This window comes from Alosa alosa, chromosome 14, assembly GCF_017589495.1.
Source record: "Alosa alosa isolate M-15738 ecotype Scorff River chromosome 14, AALO_Geno_1.1, whole genome shotgun sequence".
Classification (NCBI taxonomy): Eukaryota; Metazoa; Chordata; class Actinopteri; order Clupeiformes; family Clupeidae; genus Alosa; species Alosa alosa.
The window spans coordinates 3,065,300-3,085,801 of NC_063202.1; the positions used below are offsets into that span (position 1 = coordinate 3,065,300).

The 20,502-nt window shown below is 49.8% G+C and overlaps 1 protein-coding gene across 5 annotated transcripts in view; it reads right to left on the reverse strand.

Annotated features, from left to right (window-relative positions):
* Positions 1–452: 452 nt before the first annotated feature.
* LOC125306923 (granule associated Rac and RHOG effector protein 1-like) overlaps positions 453–20,502 on the reverse strand; it is a 42,857-nt gene continuing 22,807 nt past the window's right edge. For all 5 annotated transcript variants that reach the window (XM_048262553.1, XM_048262551.1, XM_048262554.1 and 2 more), the window contains 12 exons: positions 18,267–18,488; positions 17,288–17,428; positions 16,923–17,018; positions 15,933–16,094; positions 13,501–13,659; positions 9,457–9,554; positions 8,165–8,290; positions 5,298–6,394; positions 3,205–3,370; positions 2,630–2,767; positions 1,592–1,670; positions 453–1,130 (listed from right to left, as the gene is read on the reverse strand). In XM_048262553.1, coding sequence (XP_048118510.1) covers positions 768–1,130; positions 1,592–1,670; positions 2,630–2,767; positions 3,205–3,370; positions 5,298–6,394; positions 8,165–8,290; positions 9,457–9,554; positions 13,501–13,659; positions 15,933–16,094; positions 16,923–17,018; positions 17,288–17,428; positions 18,267–18,488 — 2,847 coding nt within the window. In that variant the 3' untranslated portion in view covers positions 453–767. The remainder of the gene's footprint in view (positions 1,131–1,591; positions 1,671–2,629; positions 2,768–3,204; positions 3,371–5,297; positions 6,395–8,164; positions 8,291–9,456; positions 9,555–13,500; positions 13,660–15,932; positions 16,095–16,922; positions 17,019–17,287; positions 17,429–18,266; positions 18,489–20,502) is intronic.

The window sequence follows — 20,502 nt, forward strand, 5'->3', positions numbered from 1 at the left end:
AAGTGCTATTCATATCACCATGGCACATAGTTACTGCTATATTATTTATTTTTTTATTTTTTCCTTAGAACTCTTGTAAGTTGTTTGAAAAAAGTAGTGTATCTCTTTCAAATTACACCTCTGCGATGATTATTATATTTCTGCCGAGCCTGCTCAAAGCCTCTTAATAAAAAGAAGGTAAGTATTTATAGATCATTTGGAGTCATTTACACGCTATGGAACAATATAGAAGCTGTAGTCTGGGTCATCTGACAGGAGATTTGGCAGTTACAGCTTTTAGACACAGTATAATTATCATTTGCACTGGGTCATCTTCTCCCCCTCCCCTGGACACCGTCAGCTAGGAGTTCAGGGCTCAAAGCAAGAGGGGAGAGTAGAGAAGAGGAGAGAAATGCGACAGCCATGCATGTCACCTGTTCGGGTGGCTCAGAAGCAAGTCCAATAGTGGGTGTTGGGGACGCCACAGTATGAGCTGGAACCGCAGTACAGGGGTCAAAGGGTTGCGGGCGATCATGCGCTTTTCTCGACAGGACAGCTCAGAAAGCCGCCTTGTCCTCGAAACGCAGATGGTACCTCTGCCAAGGAAGGGAGAATACGAAACCTGCGTATACATAACCAAAAAAAAAAAAAAAACACACAGAAAGGTAAACCCCTATCCAGAGACCTCCCCTCCTCGTGTAAGCCCTGCTACAGGTGCCAAGAGCACAAGCCCTGGAGCACAGGAGAAAAAGGGCCGAGGAGGAGCACTGGCCCCTCTCCATGGCTGCTCAGTACTGGTGCAGATAGGAGGGCCGGTTCTCGGGCTTGTGGGGGAAGGACTTGAAGCCCTTGCTGATGGGCTGCTTGTTGAGCTGCGGAGGCTGCTGTTGGGGCTGCGGCGGTGGCCCCTGCTGCTGTGGCGGCCCCTGCTGCTGAGAGAAGTGGTAGCCGGACGAGAGGCCGCCGGAGGGAGAGCAGTCGCTGGCCGTGGACCAAACAGCCGACTGCAGCATCTGAATGGAGTCGCTCCACTGGCTGGAGGGGGGGATGTTCATCTGGTAGAGGGACGAGCCCAGGTTGGGCATGGTGTTGGTATGGGAGGAGGAGTGCTGCCATGGAGCCTTGGGGGGCCATGTTTTGGTTTTGCTGTCCTGGAAGGGGAAAAGAGAGAGCACCATGTTAAAAACTATAAAACTATATATTATGTATATCAAAGACATGACCATGCACTCGCAGGCACTACACTTAGGGATTACTGGACTTCTCCATGGTGATGTAGCGTTTCCATATAACAGATGAAGAAGCAGGACACTATAGATCAGATGTCAATATGTTGAATCCAGCCCACGATGTCTTTTTATGGGGCCTGCGAGAGCTTGATTTACTTAAAATACGATTCTATACCACTTTAACAGAGCAGCCTACAAGTGACTTTTGCGATTTGCACAAAGACAACATCCACTAGATGGCAGTGTTTCAGCGTATTAGCCATTAATTACAGCGGTTTTCTCGTCTAAGAAATATATATTAACACAGGTCCCACAGGTGCTAGACAACACTGACTCAAAATAAACATGAAGTAAACCTGAGAGGCACAGGTGTTGGCCCTTACCTGGCAGCTGTCGTCAGTGGTATGGTGTAGAGGCGGAGAGGGCAATGCGCACACCTCCTGCTCCCCACAGCTGTGTTTCCTAGGCAACAGAAAGAGGAAAGGGAAAACATAGTAAACACACCTACACAATTGCATCCAGTTTATGCACAGCTGAGGCTGGGGTGACACCAGAGACATAATAATCAAGGTGCAGAAACTTTCCACCAAAGATTCTCAAAAGCTTCACTATCTTTGCTTTCCATGTATGCAGGCAAAGAAGTTCTAATGCAGATATATGACCGTAAAAAACAGGAAATGGAACAGTTGCCGTAAATTTGTCACACATGGATGAGCATCCCGGCTCAGGTGTGTCTAGGAACTGTCTCTTATTGCTCACATAACCGCTCAATGGCATCAAGAAATCACACACAGGTTGGACAAACACACAGAAGTTAATGAACTAATGATGCATCTATATTAGGTCTTAATGAAGCTGAACTGTGCATACACCATGTACATGTATAGTTACTGCCGCTAGCTCATCTTCCAACATGGTCATAAAATATCAGACTGCAAACTCACTCTGCCCTCCATATTTCTTCACAGTCTCTTCAAAATAGCTGTGCTCGCAAAACAGTCTTTTCAAATAATGCGGTATTTTTATCAGCATTTTTTATTAGACATATTTATGGGGCTGTGTTGTTTTATACATGATTTTTTTTTTATATTTCATTTACAAGGTACTCTGCCTGGGAGTGCACAGTGTGTTCCACTTAGTTTGAAAACCAGCCAAAAAAGTGTGTCTGTGTGTGTGTGTGTGTGTGTGTGTGTGTGTGTGTGTGTGGTTTAACAGCACATAAACAGAACTCAACTGCTTCAAAATTAGGTTTGGACAGAACTTAAATAAGCATAAGCATGAAAGAGAACCAATTTATTTCCCAACGCATACATGTTTAGAGAAAACATTCACAGCTAGGTTAGGAGCTACAGCATCAGGTGTGCGCCCCAGTGCAGGTGTGTGAAGTCATCGCAGGTGTGTGTGTGTGCAGAGTGCCATACCTCCTCTGCTTGACAGCAGCCACCAGGTCTGGGCCGGAGAACATGGAGAACAGGCTGTCCCCATTGGCTGAGGAAGCCTCGTCGCTCGAGCTGGCCGAGTCACCCTGATTGGCTGACCAGCTGCTGTTCACCGCATCCCTGGTAACCGAGACATGAGACATTATAAGCAAAGACATTTCGCACTCTCTCAACATCTTCTTAAAACATGTCATTCCTCCTCATGGACTGAATGTTCTGTTTTTACTTGTAAATGTGTAAGCGTGCCTGTGTGTGTGTGCGGTTAACAGCACATACACAGAACCAACTGCTTCAAAGTTAGGTTTGGACAGAACTTAAATAAGCATGAAAGCATGAAACATGTCATTCTTCCTCCTGGACTGAATGTTCTGTTTTTACTTGTAAATGTGTAAGTGTGCCTCTGTGTGTGTGTGTGTGTATATGTGTGTATGCACCAGAGTACAAGATACTGAGTGTAGTGTGAGTGAGTGAGTGAAAAGACTGTGTGCATCACGTTGTGTATGTATGAATGGGTGAATGTGTGTTTTGGCGGTGAGAGCGCCCTCCAGTGGACTCACCCTTCACTGTAGTACTCTGGGTGGGGCCAGGTGCGGTGCGCATCGTCCGCTAAGGGCCAGTTGCCACGGGCGTTGCCTGGGCGGCGGATGTGCTGCGCCTGCCGTTTCTGCTGCATGGCCTGGTTGACCCCGGCGACGTAGCGGGCGAACTCTGGGTCTGAGCCCACTGGGCACGGTGGAGAGGGGGGGGGCAAGACTGGCGTTTACATTCTGACACACTCAGCTGTTCTCCCACACAGTGCTCAGGCCACACATATACACACACACACACATAGAGACTGTCTAGCACAGCAGAAACGCACAATGGGCCGCCAGGCAGCCAGGCACAATGGCCTCTGCTGGAATAAAGAGTTTGCTACACGGGAGAAACAGACCCGACACACTCTGTGTTCAGCAGAAAGGACCAAACCATAAACACACACACACACACACACACACACACACACACAGAAACAAACACACACACACACAGAAACACACACACACAGAAATAAACAAACACACACACACACAGAAACAAACACACACACACAGAAACAAACAAACACACACAGAAACACACACACACACACACACACACACACACACACACACACAGAAACAAACAAACAAACACACACACACAAACAAACAAACACACACACACACACAGAAACACACACCAACACAGACACACAGAAACACACACACCACACAACACACAAACAGCTGTTTACTGAAACCAAATTCTGGGTCAGGACATGACCTACAAACCCATGCATGTAAAATTCTCTTTAGAAGAACCAGTAGAGATGCCGTCAGAGAAATGTGTGTTTGTGCAGTATAGGCCCATACAGCAACTCCGCCTCATCAGTACTTTAAAGCAACACCAAAGAACTTTCCCTCTGTCGCACGCACTCTATTTGTTTATCCAGCACCGGCTTTGCAAATAACAATGTCCACAGACAAGGTAGAATATGTTGCATGATTTATGAAAGTACGATGTATTGCGACATCAGATGCAAGTCAAATTTTAGTTTCTTATGTTTCATTCAATCGAACTACAGATCCGCTACCCGATCTGACAAACTTACATAGTGCGGATATAGCCGATAGAGGGCCGCGAAGCGAATGCAGAAGTGCCGTTCACCCTGTTACGAGTTGATGAACCACTGAAACGATTTTGGAAACATTATTTTAAGGTACAAAAAACCTACACACTCTGAGGAACATTTCTTTATCCTCTGAATCGGAGAGCAGGCTCGTTACAGGCTCCTACTCATTGAGGATATCAAAGTGACCCTTGTGTTTTGTCTCATGTCAAAACTGACCCGTCCAAAGATTTAATAGATGAACTCTGAAGCCTCAGAGTTAGATGCCTCTAAAGACATCCAATGGCAAGATCTATAGCATATCACAGTTTGTTGACCGAATAGATTTCCTATGTCCACAACTGACGTGCACCGTTTGAGGACCATCTAAATGAACGAATGAGGATACAGTCGAGCGAAGGGCTCTATGCTCTCCTGTTCTGATGAGGCCGAAAGCAGATGCTCTTTTCTGGCAGGCCCCAGCACCATCAGCAGCGCTGGTGCACTGTGGGGAGTGTGGGGGCACAGACAGCAGCGCTGGTGCACTGGGGGGGATCTGGAGCTGCTCTCACGGGACCAAGTCGTCCAGGTGAAGAGACGGCGTCAGCAGAGCTGCTCAAAGGCCCTGCTGCTGACTCAGGTCTTAACGCGTGCACACGGCCCCGCGAGACTCAAAAACACACAGGCGCACACACACACACACACACACACACACACACGAACTCTCTCACACACACACATACATGAACTCTCTCACACACACACACACACGGATATTAACACATATGGACACACACACACATATTCAGGCACACAAAATAACACTGATGTGAACATGCACATGTGTACATACAGGATGCATGAAACATGAAAACATGCATGTGTGCACACAAACACATCTATGCAGACAAATATGAATAAACAAATCCAGGAACATCAGTGCAATAATCATAAGCAGTTCTGACTCATGTTGAGTTCTGACTTCCTGTATGTGTGATCACTGACTGTGGTGTGGGGACTAACCTGCAGGGTCAAAGGGCAGCGTGTCCCCTAGCACGTTGAAGACGGCGGAGTCGCTCTGCTCGCGGTTGGGCCAGGTGTTATTGCGCGGGCCCTGCGGCTTGTTGCCCAGCATCTCTGACATCATGCTGTCCATGTAGGTGCTCACCAGCCCCAGGCTGTAGAGGTCGGAGCTCAGGTCCGGCAGCCCCGGGGCTCCCCACTGCCCCAGCGGGCCCATCGGAGACAGACCCCCCGGCGGGCCCTGTGGAGGGGGCTGTGGGCTGGAGCCCCCCAACCACTTGCTGGCCACTCTCTGCTGGGTCAGAGCCTGGCCGGGGAGCTGAGGAGAGGGCTGCTGCTGCTGCTGCTGCTGCTGCTGCTGCTGCTGCTGGCTGATTGGCTGCAGGAGGTGCTGATAATACTGCAAGGCCTGCTGGGAAGGCTGCAGAGGCTGGGGCTGCTGGGGAGGAGGTTGCGGTGGCTGCTGCTGCTGCTGCGGTGGTGGTGGCTGCGGCTGCTTGGGGAGGGACAGCTGGTGCTGCTGCTGCTGCTGTTGAGGTGGCGGCTGTGACTGCTGGGGCGGCAGGGGTTGCGGGGGCGGCTGCAGTGCATGCTGGGAGCTTGCTGGGGGCTTGATGTCGGAGGCGGCGGCGGAGGCACTGGCGCCAGACGAGGGCACAGAGTTCCTGCGCTTGACCAGCGGCGAGGCCTGCTGGGACTTGCCCATGTTGAAGCCGGAGAGAAAGTCGATGACGTCCTGCATCTCCTGGTCGGTGGGGAGGTTCATGCCCTGCTCGTCGGGGCCCGCGCCGTTGGCCAGGGGCCCCTGGGAAGGGTCAGAGGGTCCCCCGGAGAGGGCGCCCAGCTGGAGGAGGCTGTGCAGCCGGCCGTCGGCCACACCCGGCGCTTTGGGAGGCTTGTCGCCGGGGCTGCGCGACGGGGTGTTGGGGATGGAGGAGGCCTTGCGCGTGAACTTAGAGGTCAGCTTGGAGATGGTCTTTGGGAGGCCGCCGCCGCTGGACGCCTTGGAGCCGTTGCCGGACGGCAGGTCGACATGGGAACCGTAGTCGGGGCTTTCGCGCTGCAGCTGAATCTGGATTATGGGAAGAGCCTGCTCCCTATGAACACACACACACACAGACACACACAGACACACACACACCCCTATAGAGTCAGGCTAGTGTGCATTACTTTGTGCCACTTTGTAGTTTATGCGTCTACACTAGTGTTGCACGGTGTATCGATACTAAAAAGGTATCACACGCCTTCACGCAAAAAACGATACGATTTCCGACGTTTTTAGAATCGATACTTTATTAAAATTAACGTTCTGTGTCTGCGTGAACTGCTGCTCTCACTGCTCCTTACACGCATCTAGGCAAGTGGGCGTGTCAAGCAGGCAGCTCTGAGTGAGTGAGTCGCGAGCCAACGCCAACATACAGTAGTTCTTGCCGATCGGCCCCGGCCTTGTGGATAAAACAAAAGGTGAAGTGAAATCTGCAACTATTTCGATACATCACTTAATAGTGAAGGCAAGCCATCAGGTACACAGAGGCCCGCTTGTGAAATATGTTTCAAAGTCATTTAAAAGCAGTAGGCTACGCATGGAACTTGGCTAAACACCTCGAACATTTTTGTTTAGAGAACGACAGGTAAACGAATATGCTATAGAAAACACGACTACATGGTTAGTGCCAAGTTCTTCTCTTCTATTTTAGTCTAGCCTATGAAACGAGTATGGTTCTCTGGGATAAAGCGAACCTTCCTTCATCAATGAATTTTGACGAGACATAACGAGCTGTAATCATAGGGTTACATAGGGTTACGTGATGAAAGCGCAATGTTCACGCCAGAATAACATTACCATAACTTGTAAACAATCTATTTCATGTTCGGTCAGTACTACTGGTAATATTTGTCATGGCATGTAGACTGCAATTTGTTCAATAAGTATTGCCCAGATGTAGGATAGGCTACCCAAATGCTTCCACAGCATATAATACCACCAAAGCGTGTTGAGTCCTAATAATAATAGCGGTTATTGTTACGTGGTAGCAAATCATGTTATCAAAGAAATAGACGAGGGCTAATGTAGGAATGCACACAGACATATTGCAACAGGTAATGGTGTAGGCCTATCTGACTAAGACCTGAGTGGTTGGAACGTCGTGCATTCTGTACACTGGGCTAAAGAAGACTATCCTCATACATTTTTCCCTTTGCAACTGTCAAAGAAATCCCATGAACACGGAAGGCCTAGGGAAGCCTATACTGTACATCAGATGGCCTAAAGATTAGGCCCCTCTGCATAGCATTCAGTGATTTGCATGCAGTAATTTCAACACTGACCTTGATCTAGCCTAGTTTGGCTATTTAAAGCTACTTTATTGGCACAACACAACACAATGTAAATGAACTATAACAAAAAAATAAAGGACTTAATCACACAAAGTAGGCCTATTATTTTACTGACTATAAAAATAATAATTATGTAGGAAGTTTAGAACCCAGAATTGACCTGCACACTACAAAAGTGCACCGAATTCAACACAAATGACTCAATACACTTGGAGGAGGTAATGAGTCCTTTCTTTCCAGATATCTTAGGATTTCTCACCAGAGTATCGTTTCAGTATCGAGCATCGTGATATTTATGGCAGGTATTGTATCGAAGTCATAATTTTGGTATCGTGACAACACTAGACTACACAAGGGTCTGTTAGGCCTCAGATTTCAATTGTGTGTGTTGTGTGGTGTGTGTACTTCTACTCCCTGCAGCACAGTGTGTGTGTGTGTGTGTGTGTGTGTGTGTGTGTGTGTGTGTGTGTGTGTGTGTGTGTGTGTGTGTGTGTGTGTGTGTGTACTACTCTATGCAGCACAGGACTCACTTGCGCTCCTTCCAGCGGTTCAGGTCGTAGATGGCGGTGTAGAGCACGTCCACCAGCCCCAGCGTCTTCTCTGGGTCCAGGCTGCGCTGGAGCAGTGACATGGTGGCTGGGTCCTCCTTCAGACACCTGAGGAGTTTAGCACCACAGAACACTGCTCCATCAGAAGCTCACCAACACACACAACCACACACACCGCACAGCACAACTGTGCCAGCTGGCCAAAAACTATCAATCAGATTTATTTATATAGCACGTTTAAACATGACTTGCATCAAGTGCTTTACAGAGACCGGTGGGAAGCAAACACATAACAAATAAGACAGAGGCAGGCCATACAAAACACATCATAAAGCAGACCATACACAAACACATCATAAAGCAGACCATACAAACACACGAAAGAGACGACAGTACAAGCAGGGCTCCGGTCAGGATGATGGGGAAACGCTAGAGAGAAAAGGTATGTTTTGAGCTGGGATTTAAAAGAGTCAACTGAAGGGGCTAATCTGATGGAGGTAGGATGCTGTTCCACAGTTTGGGGGCTGCGACAGCAAAGGCACGGTAGCTCCTGTGCTTGAGATTGGCCTTCAGCTCCGTCAGTAACCGCTGCGTGGCCGATCTAAGGGACCTAACATTAGAGTAGGGGACCTAACATTAGAGTAGGGGGAGAATCAATTCTGTAACGAACCGGAAGCCAGTGGAGGGAGGCTAGGACAGGGGTGATGTGGTCTCGCTTCTTGTGCCTGTTAACAGTCTAGCGGCCATGCTAGGACTAGCTGCATGGACAGGGAAGATTCAGTGATGCCGGTATAGAGGGAGTTGCAGTAGTCTAGTCGTGATGTGATGAGAGCATGAATTACCCTTTCAAGATCTAGGGGGTTGAGAAGGGTCTTTGCAATATTTCTGAGTTGAAAAAAACTGGCTTTCACCACTGCGTTTATCTGCCTGTCAAACTGGAGCTCTGAGTCAAAAATGACACCCAGATTCCTAGCATGGGGCCTAGTGAAGTGCTGAATGACACCCAGATTCCTAGCATGGGGCCTAGTGAAGTGCTGAATGACACCCAGATTCCTAGCATGGGGCCTAGTGAAGTGCTGAATGACACCGAGATTCCTAGCATGGGGCCTAGTGAAGTGCTAAATAACACCCAGATTCCTAGCATGGGGCCTAGTGAAGTGCTAAATGACACCCAGATTCCTAGCATGGGGCCTAGTGAAGTGCTGAATGGAAGATGAAGCAGAGCTGAGCGGCTAAAGAAAGATCAAGAGCCCTGAAGTCCAAGTGTTCCTTACCATGTTGAAGGCACCTGCACCACCACTTTGGAGCCCTCAAGTGTGATCTGGGGTGCGTAGGCCTCTCGGTTCTCTATCTGAGCCGTGTCCACCACCACCTATTACCCACATGCACAGAAAGGGAGAGGGGGAGAGAGAGAGAGAGAGAGAGAGAGAGAGAGAGAGAGAGAGAAGTCAAAAAGTAATAAACATCACGTGTGGGAAAGGGTGTGGGGATGGAGACCATATCAGCACACATCACATGAGACTGACGCTCTCAGGAAACACATGTACTCCCATGTGACACAACGGTCACTCCCTCCCCGCTCTCTCCAACACGAACGAAACAAACCCCAAACAACTTCCTACCCGCAGTAGTGACCTGAGCATAAAGCACATCCTACTACCCTGACCGGGGCCCATCGGCCTCCTTTGTTCTCTCGATAAGACAAATCGTTTGCGTTAATGGCTTCGTTGTTGCTAGGATAGCTGCCCCTCCTCCATGGCAACCGTCTCCAGGTCTGGTCTAACACAGGAAGTCAATGTAGTTCTGTGACAGAGGCCAGGCGTAGCGGACCCACCGCACTCACAGAACCACAGCCGTTGGGGAAGCGACTTCCTGTCCAACAGGATGCGGGGCGTCTTGTTATTTTTAGAGCAGGTGTATCCTTGCAACTCTGACACGAGGCGGTGCAGCGCACACACACACACACATATAAAAACACACACACAGACATCAACACACAGGACATCAGGGCCACTCTGACCAGGAGGCTACAAAAGGCCACGGGAACAGGGCTGGGAGGAGAAACTCAGTGGGAGGGAAAGAGAGGGAGAGAGAGAGAGAGAGAGATGTTCCATCAGTGTTAATTTCCTCTATAATGCGGACCAGAGGGGGAGTGACAGAGGCCAAAGCATCCACTCACAAAGTCACTTAACACATTTCCATTTATCAAAGCCAATTATTCAACCTCCAATAACAATATAACAATTAATTCAAAGAAACACACAAGGCAATTGTTGAGCATGTTAAGGTTGGACAAATTGGCTGGGTTGTCTTCAATGTTGTTGCTTACTACATTTACAGCAAACAGCTCTCTCAATGCAGAGAAGCAAAAATCTCAATGCTCCACATTCTACACAAACCTATTGCTCAAATTCTGTTTCACACCTTTACAAAATAAATTCAAAACATTTAATATAATCAAATCCACGTTCTTTTCTGCTTGAACATTTCCCATGATTTCCCAAATGAGGCTCCACAGGGGAAGGCGGTGTGGAAGGCTGGAAGGCGGGAGGGCCCGGCGAGGACAAGCCCACGAGTCTCTCCTCCTTCCATCACCAGCACTGTTTGTGTCTCCCCGAGTCTCCCCCACCTTATTACATAGGGAGTCTGAGAAGTCACGTAAACACTCGGCCTTTATCTACAAGCGCAAACACACACACACACACACACACACACACAGTACATAACATTCACCAAAAAATACCAAAGACATGCACACACACACACACCAACTTTGCTGGCCACCCCCACCCCCCTCATTCTCTCACACACACACACACACACACACACACACAATGTAATTCCAACTAAAGGGGAGTTTATGTTAGCAGCTTCCAGCCTATCCTCTCTGCAAGTGACCCTGTGCCCTGCCCAGATGTTGCCGGAATGTTCAAAGCTGAAGGTTGCTCCCCAGCTGGGCAAAGAAACAGCACAAAGCATCTCGTCTCAATTACACCCCCCCTTCCTCCCCCCCCCCCTTACCCCCCCCCCTTACCCCCTTACCCCCGACCCCCCCCCCTTAACCCCCCCCCCCTTAACCCCCCCCCCCCCTTAACCCCTTCCCCCCCCCCCCCCCCCTACCCCCGACCCCACCCCTTCCGGCCTTCCCCTTTCCCCTGAACCCCATTTCCATCACTGCTGCTTTCTCTCAGAGCCGAGTGAGCTGTGGGAGTGTCTCAGCCTCCGACAGAAGCACAGCAGAGATGTCCCATTTAGAAAACACACACGGCTTTAACTTACAATTCCTGTCGAAGGTCTGGAACATTGAAACGGTGCTGAATAAAGTTTAAGAATAAACTTTCTTTTGATTTTTTTCAAACACACACACAGCCCCTTCTGAAATTGAACCCTCTAAAGGAAGTGATGGTGGTAGAGTTCAGGGAGACCTGCTTTTCAGCTCACTCACGGCCTGACATGATAGCAAAAAAAACCCAAAAGCTTTAAAAAAAAGGGGAGAGGAGTTCTCTGTTAACACAAGGGTGTTGAGAGAACCTGACGTTTCAAAACATCTTTGGTTGTCCGCTTGGGTCACAATGTGTCTGTTTCTCTGACCATGACTCACTTCCTCATACTGTTTTCTACATCTACACGACATCCACCTCTGAGTCTACTCGTGCCCTTCTGCAGCGCTCAGGGTCTCTGATGAAGCGAGAGCGAGAGAGAGAGAGAGGGAGAGGGAGAGAGAGAGGAGAGAGAGAGAGAGAGAGGGAGAGAGAGAGAGAGGAGAGAGAGGAGAGAGAGAGAGAGAGAGAGAGAGAGAGAGAGAGAGAGAGAGAGAGAGAGAGAGAGAGAGAGAGCTCTCTCTACTAAATACCAGCCTGTCTGCTCAATACCAGACAAAGTAGATGCTTTTATCCAGAAGCCACACAGACACACAATGGCAGGTTCAGTAATGGAACCTGGGCCAACTGATCGTCAGGCAGTGAGGTTACCATAGCTACATCACACCCATACTTAACCATCTGTGTCTTTACAGGTTTTAAGAAGATATAAATACACTTGAGTATTTGTGATGCTGTTGTTATATATTGTCTATTGACTATTATATAGTGTATGTTATGTTGGTTGGTCTGTGGAAGATTGTCATTTGTGCCAGTTTGAGTTAGACTGTGGTGGTTAGCCTGTGGTGGTGCCTGCTTGGCTGTGGCACTTGCCTGGATGGGGTGCTACTTCTCTGGATGTGTTGCTGCTTGTCTAGCTGTGTCGGTTCCTGCCTGGTTGTGGCAGTTGGTCTGTTGTGGTAGTGCGGTGCTGTGTCGGTGCTGTGTCGGTGCTGTGTCGGTGCTGTGTCGGTGCTGTGTCGGTGCTGTGTCGGTGCTGTGTCGGTGCTGTGTCTGGTGGTGGCAGTTGGTCTGTGTTGTTTCGTGTCTGGTTGTGTTGGTGCTGTGTCTGGTGGTGGCAGTTGGTCTGTGCTGTGTTGTGTCTGGTGGTGGTGCTGTGTCTGGTGGTGGCAGTTGGTCTGTGCTGTGTTGTGTCTGGTGGTGGCAGTTAGTCTGTGTTGTTTCGTGTCTGGTTGTGTCAGTGCTGTGTCTGGTGGTGGCAGTTGGTCTGTGCTGTGCTGTGTCTGGTGGTGGTGCTGCGTACTCACCAGTCCGGCCTGTGTTGTGTCTGGTGGTGGTGCTGTGTCTGGTGGTGGCAGTTGGTCTGTGCTGTGCTGTGTCTGGTGGTGGTGCGGTGTCTGGTGGTGGTGCGGTGTCTGGTGGTGGTGCGGTGTCTGGTGGTGGTGCGGTGTCTGGTGGTGGTGCGGTGTCTGGTGGTGGTGCGGTGTCTGGTGGTGGTGCTGTGGTGTCTGGTGGTGGTGCTGTGTCTGGTGGTGGCAGTTGGTCTGTGCTGTGTTGTGTCTGGTGGTGGTGCTGTGTCTGGTGGTGGCGGTTGGTCTGTGCTGTGCTGTGTCTGGTGGTGGTGCTGCGTACTCACCAGTCCGGCCTGTGTTGTGTCTGGTGGTGGTGCTGTGTCTGGTGGTGGCAGTTGGTCTGTGCTGTGCTGTGTCTGGTGGTGGTGCTGTGTCTGGTGGTGGTGCGGTGTCTGGTGGTGGTGCGGTGTCTGGTGGTGGTGCGGTGTCTGGTGGTGGTGCGGTGTCTGGTGGTGGTGCGGTGTCTGGTGGTGGTGCGGTGTCTGGTGGTGGTGCGGTGTCTGGTGGTGGTGCGGTGTCTGGTGGTGGCAGTTGGTCTGTGCTGTGTTGTGTCTGGTGGTGGTGCTGTGTCTGGTGGTGGCGGTTGGTCTGTGCTGTGTTGTGTCTGGTGGTGGTGCTGTGTCTGGTGGTGGTGCTGCGTACTCACCAGGCCAGCCTGTCCGAACAGCAGCTGCACGGCGGTCTTGCAGGCTCCTCTCCAGCTGGAGGGGCACACCTGGTTTAGCACGTCCGTCACGGGCGACTCGTCGCACACACTCACGCCATTCTGGCCCACCGCCTCCTTAATCAGCTGCAGCACGGTATGCTGAACAACCACCACAACACACACACACACACACACACTCTTAATATTGCTTGATCAGATAACCCACCTGTAGAAAATCAATACCCTTCCACATACAGAGCCAGCAGTGTTTTCAAGTCTCAAGTTAAGCCATCAAGACATTGTATCTGATATTCTGAGACTCAAGCTCTCAAATGTAGAAATAACAATAACATCATTCTAACTTGTGTTATTGACTGGGGTAAGATATAATACTATGTTGAAACCAGGTCAGGAAAAAATAGACTGAAAACAATCCTAAATCCTTTTTGTCATTTGTTTGCCTGAGGTGACACATAAGATTGTTTTTCTTTGAAATCAGAAGAGGTAACTAAGACTGACACTGTAAAACAAAGGTAATGAACTGTTCAATCTCACTGGATTAAACTGAAACAGGCATGTTATATGATTCTGGGACCAGTCGTTGCCATTGTAGAACAACACTCACCATGCACACACACTGTGTGTGTGGCAATCAAAAGTCTGGGTTTGAATTACACTTTATTATAAAGTATAATAAAAGCTTTAATGAAGTGTGACCTTTAACCTACTAGTACTGTACAACACCAACTTAATGGCTTCACTGTGTTACAGTAATAACCTTCAAAATACCGCTACATAAACTCTTGCTCTTAATACTTCAAAATACCGCTATATAAAAACTCTTGCTCTTAATACTTAAAAATACCGCTACATAAACTCTTGCTTTTAATACTTCAAAACCATCAAGACGCGGTTACTCAGCCACAAAGTCCCTTTTTCACATTAGCGATGACTAACCATCAAGACCAAACTTTCAACATTTCTCTACGCTCGTGACTGTTATGAGCAATAAGCCGGAGCGCTGGCTTTTCCCAGAAGGTGACTGCATGGGCGAGGAATGTGCACTGAAGCCCAGCTCCAGCTCCCCGGGTGATCACGCTCATGCTCACTGCTGCTGAGGAGCTCGCTCAGAGGGAGGACTCGGTCCACTCCACTCAGCTCATCCGCTTCTGGAGCTGCTTCTGTGTGCGTTTCACAGCGGCAGCAACAACGCTGACCATCAGATGAGCCCCCCCCCCCCCAGTTACTTATCCCCCCCAAAGCCATGGGAGATGGGGAGAGAGAGAGAGAGAGGAGAGGAGAGAGAGGGGAGAGAGAGGGGGAGAGGGAGGGGAGAAAAAAGAGGGGGCAAGAGAGAGAGAGACATAGATTAAGAGAGGGAGAGGGAGAGACAAAGGAAAGAAAAGAAAGAAGAAAAGGTACTGTAAACACAGCCTGTGGGACACTGTCCGATCATCGCTCACATGCGTTGCTCTAAACAAGCGCTCATGGGTGTTGCCCAGCCAGGACCAAGCCTTAGGTTGTGGTGTGTGTGTGTGTGTGTGGGGGGAGGCAACAGAACCACCCAGCAGAGTGAGTGAAAGCATGGGATGTGGCGGTGAATCGCCGGCCTTTCATCTCGGCATGGGTTTATGGGATGGCGGATGGTTGTACTCTGACAAGCAGCAGGATGGGTCCTGCATATTGATCTGTTTAAATGCGGCTGGCCTCGCACGCAAACGGCTGTAAACAGACCGCTCTCCGGGGCCTCCACCTCACCACACTACAGCTCCAACTGCTGACGGGGGGGAAATCGGACACGCGCTCTCCCCATCTCGGCCTTCCTGTTTAAGTGGTTAACACAGCTTGCTTTGTGGTGGCGCTAATTCAACTAACTTAGTCATAGGAACAGCAAGCAGAGTGTACCTCGCTGTACGCCAGACCAAGCCAAGGTAGGAGAGGCCTTTAAGGAACAAACAAGGAGCTCGACACAGATTTTCGAGGACGAGGACAGACGAGGGTGAGGAGACTGGCTATAGTAACAGAGCTACAGTGTCCACTCAGGTCCTGCAAGTCCTTCTAAGTACCATCTGAAAAAAAAGAACAGCATTCTATTTCCTATTTGGACGAACGTTCTTGCATATTTGGCTTGGGGCTCCACTAGTAAAACAGCCAGGCTGCACCGGGTGCGCAATTGAAGTGCTCAGTTCCCGGAACGTGAAAATAGTTTTGGTCGAGACAGATCTAATTTGATCAAATGTACTTGCCACCATGAGGAGTGCTGAAGATGATTACTGGTGCTGCATATGGTTAACAGCTGGCTCTCACTACACCCAAACGCTCTTGAGCTCTCTGAAGCATCAACTGCTCCATCAGGGGATGGACAGAAAGTTGGAGGTCTGCTCAGCCCAGACATGTGTGTGAGTAATGAGTGATGGAGGAGCGGAGATTACCATTTTGAGTTTGAGGTTGTCGGCGGCGGACTCGTTGAAGGACACGCCCTTGAGGAAGTGCGAGCCGATCTGCACAGGGATGGTGGGCAGCTCACACTGAATGGGCTGGGAGGTGGTCTGCATCCGGCCCGCCTGCTGGGCCTCCGCCTCACTGCAGCATCCCTATACACACACACACACACGCACAGAGACACACACACACAGAGACACACACAGACACACAGGCAGACACAGACACACAGACAGACAGACAGACACACACAGACACACAGAGTGCTTTAATAGATTAATTAGGGAGCACTACACCCAGCAGTACACCATGAACGAACGCAATTAGCATCCCACTCAGTCTAATAAACGTGTCCGGTCTAATCAGCTCTGCTCAGGGAGAGAAGAGAGGAGGAGGGGTGGGGAGAGGAGGATAGAAGATAAGAGAGTAGATGAGAGGAGGAGTGGAGTAATGGAGAGGAGGAGGGTAGAGAAGAGGAGGATAGAAGAGAGGAGTGGAAGAGAGGAGAAAAGGAATAGAGGAGAGCAGGGGAGAAGAGAGGAAAGTAGAGGAGAGGAGGAGGGGAGAGGAGAGTGGGGGTGGCTGAAGAGAGAGTGGAGGAAAGGACTGGAGAATAGAGGAGTGAAGGACAGTAGAGGAGTGAAGGACAGTAGAGTGAAGGACAGTAGAGGAAGGACAGTAGAGGAAGGACAGTAGAGTGAAGGAGAGTAGAGGAGTGAAGGAGAGTAGAGGAGTGAAGGAGAGTAGAGGAGTGAAAGAGAGTAGAGGAGTGAAGGAGAGTAGAGGAAGGAGAATAGAGGAGTGAAGGACAGTAGAGGAGTGAAGGACAGTAGAGGAGTGAAGGAGAAGGAGAGTAGAGGAGTGAAGGACAGTAGAGGAGTGAAGGAGAGTAGAGGAGTGAAGGAGAGTAGAGGAGTGAAGGAGAGAATAGAGAGTAAACGGAGAGCAGGTAAGAAGAGGAGGAGGGGGTATCCACATACCTGCAGAGCTCCTTCGGCTGTTTTGGGGTTCAGGTGGAAGCCAGCCTTCAGGGCATACTCACTGTGGCCCAGGCCCTCCAACGCCGCCCTGTATGCCTGCGCGTACACACACACACACACACACACACACACACACACACACACACACACACTCTGTGTTAAAAAACATATAGTCCAGGAGAGGAAACTAGAGAGTACTAACACACTATTTTAAAAATAATCAACCAGTGTATGATTGGTGTTTGGCTTGTGAGAGAGTGAAGTAACCAGGACAAGTAAGTGTGTGTGTGTGTGTGTGCGTGTGCGTGTGTCACGTGTGCGTGCACGTGTGTGTGCGTGCGTGTGTGTGTGTGGTGTGCACTGACCTGCAGTGCGTTGTCAATCTTGAGGTTGAGCTCTTTGAGCTGGTGTTCTGGGAGGCTGGAGCTGTGAGAGCAGAAGAGCTGCTGCACCTGCAGCCCCGACATGCAGCCATCTCTGCCCCGTTCCCGCAGACGCAGGGTGGCCTGGAGAAGGAGCCACACACACACACGGCTTTACATAAACATGGCACATCATACAGAGCTCTGAAAATCTCAGTCAGATGAACATACCCCCATTAGAAAGATCTCTACGCAACAGAGAGAGAGAGAGAGAGAGAGAGAGAGAGAGAGAGAGAGAGAGAGAGAGAGAGAGAGAGAGAGAGAGAGAGAGAGAGAGAGAGAGAGAGAGAGAGAGAGAGAGATCCTGCCTCACAGCAGGAGGTAGAAAAGAGTCTAGCTCAGGCGTCTTCAGGGGAATGATTAGCCATGGGATTAGACAGGCTTGCTCTCACACACCCACAACACACACACACCCACACCCACCCACACACACACACACACCCACACCCACAAAGGATCACTCTGCCGTCATCAGCAGGGGCAGCCTGAAACAGCAAGCCCTGGTGAAGGAAGGTGACCCTGGATGTAGTCCATCAGAGAGCTCAAAGCTTCACAGGTGACCCTGGATGTAGTCCATCAGAGAGCTCAAAGCTTCACAGCAAAAGCTCTGGCTGAAGACCGGCTCAGAGAGACCAGAGGAGAGACAGACGGGATAAAAAAAGAGAGGAGGACCAGAGGGAGAGGCCTGATGCTCATCCACTGGCTGAAGGAAATGATTGACTGACTGAACCACCCAATAACTGGCCACGTCTGCTTCTCCATCATCGCTGCTTATGAGACAGTAACTATAATGTTACGCCCATTTCCCTGTCCATAGTTAGCCATTTACAGATAAACCCAGACAGATGGTGAGATCAGCAGTCAGCAGTCACACTACTCACTCAATAAATAATAATAAAAAAAAAATAAACTTTGACCTTACCTCAGAGGCTGCTTTCCATGAGCGGCAGGCTTCGTCCAGCTCGCTGAGGGGTGTGTGTCCGGGGGTGGAGTTCTGTGGGCAGGCGCTGCTGGCGTGACGCTCCTGGGCTTGGGACAGCGCCTCGGCCAGGCACGACTGCGCAGCCGGCTGCACCTTCTGCAGCGCCTGGGACAGGAACTGGAAATGGACCTGCATCACCGTCAAGAAGCATCTGCCCAGCACCTGCAGGAGACACACACACACATGCATACGCACGCACGCACGCGCACACACATGCATACGCACGCACGCACGCGCACACACACACACACACAAGCACACATAAGCACACACACACGCATGCACGCACGCACACATGCATAAGCACGCACGCACACACATGCATAAGCACGAACACACATGCATAAACACACACACACACACACACACACACACACACACACACACACACAGAGAGAGGAAAAGCAATTTGAGGAAATGTTCTAATACAGATATGCAATGGAGGCCCTGAAAGACAAGTACATTTTGCCATTATTATGCATCATGTTCACAAAACCTGTGTGTGTGTGTCCTGTGCGTGTCTGTGTGAATGAGTGAGTTCATGGTTCAGTCTATGATCAGTCACTCTATCAGTGTGACGAGCAGAAGATCCACTCGGCCGCTCGTTTGCATATACAAAGCCTCTGCAGCACGGAGGATGGAAACCCTGCCTTTATTTACCCATGCTTGTGGGAGTGCCTATGTCCGTGTGTGTGTGTGTGTGTGTGTGTGAGTGTGTATGTCCGTGTCCGTGTCCGTGTGTGTGTGTGTGTGTGTGTGTGTGTGTGTGTGTGTGTGTGTGTGTGTGTGTGTGTGTGTGTGTTTTCCTCCCCCTCTCGCAGTTTGTTTACCCACAAACAAGTCAACACCTGCAGCTACCCATTGCCTGTTGCGCACCATCTTGGCCAAATCCGATTTCCTGAGTGGAGTCACATGAAACTGCAGCATCAACAGCATCAATGCACCGCTTTATTCCCCCCAGAGACCAGCTGGCCTCCGGAACAGAACCGGGCCTGAGCAGTGCCGGTCCCGCGGCAGAACCAGACACGGGGGGGCGAGATCAGAGAGTCTCCAACACACGAAGCTGAAATCAACTCGTACGTGATCTTATTAGCAGGCTGTCTGAGGAGGGACAGGCAGAGAGCGCTGGGCTGCTGCTGCACAAGCTTCTGGTTGAGGTTACTCAAGATGACACGGCTGTGTGGAGCTCTAACAGATAGGACATTTGCTTGGTTGGGGGATTGAGTTAGAGGAGTGGTAATGATATTTTATATGAAGCAGTACGACACAAAAATAAATGATAAAGCGTCTGCTAAAATCCATAACCATAACAAAGTCTCAGGCTCCTCAAGGTCAATATCCTTATATAGTGTGCACCAAATCTATGGCTTATATTATAGTGGTTATTATCGTCAGTGAAATCAGGGGGTACTACTGATGATGAGCAACAGACGGCCTTTTGCTATTCCAGACACCCATGTATTCTGCACAGCTCTTATGCAACACATATATTTAGGCTTGCTAGTCAATTCTTCATATATATCTTAATGGTATATAGAGCAAAACTCATTGACGATGCACAAAGATGACCTTTTTTTTTTCTTTTCCACTAGTGGCACTTCCGTAGTAACTGCTGGGTCTCTTAGTAGCCTCCAGTCCAGGACACTGCTGAGTTCACTGTCTGCACAGGAAGAAGTCAGTGCCTCAGTCTCCTCTCTCTCTGTCACACACACACACACACACACCCCCCGCTCAGCACTCAGCTCTTTTCTCCTTAATAGGGAAGCAGAGACTGGGCCATGAATCATCAGATCCACAGAGTCAAGGCCAGAATGTGATCACCTCAGGATACAAAGCCAAGCCACACACACACACGCACAGACACACACACACACACACACACACACACACACAGACACACACACACACAGACACTTCACCTGGAACTGCTGGCCAGCCCACTCACTCAGCTCCAACAGCAACAAACATAATTCCTGCTTTTCTGGGATGGCGACTGCTGAAGCTTTACGCCCAGATGCTGACGGACACACAGACACTCCTGTGGTGGAGATTTAAAAATGGAGGTGACACAACCATGGTCATATGTGACAAAATGTAGGCCACAAAACCACACACACAAGACTACATACACACAGGAGCCACAATTCGACAGACAGACAGACGGACAGACACACAC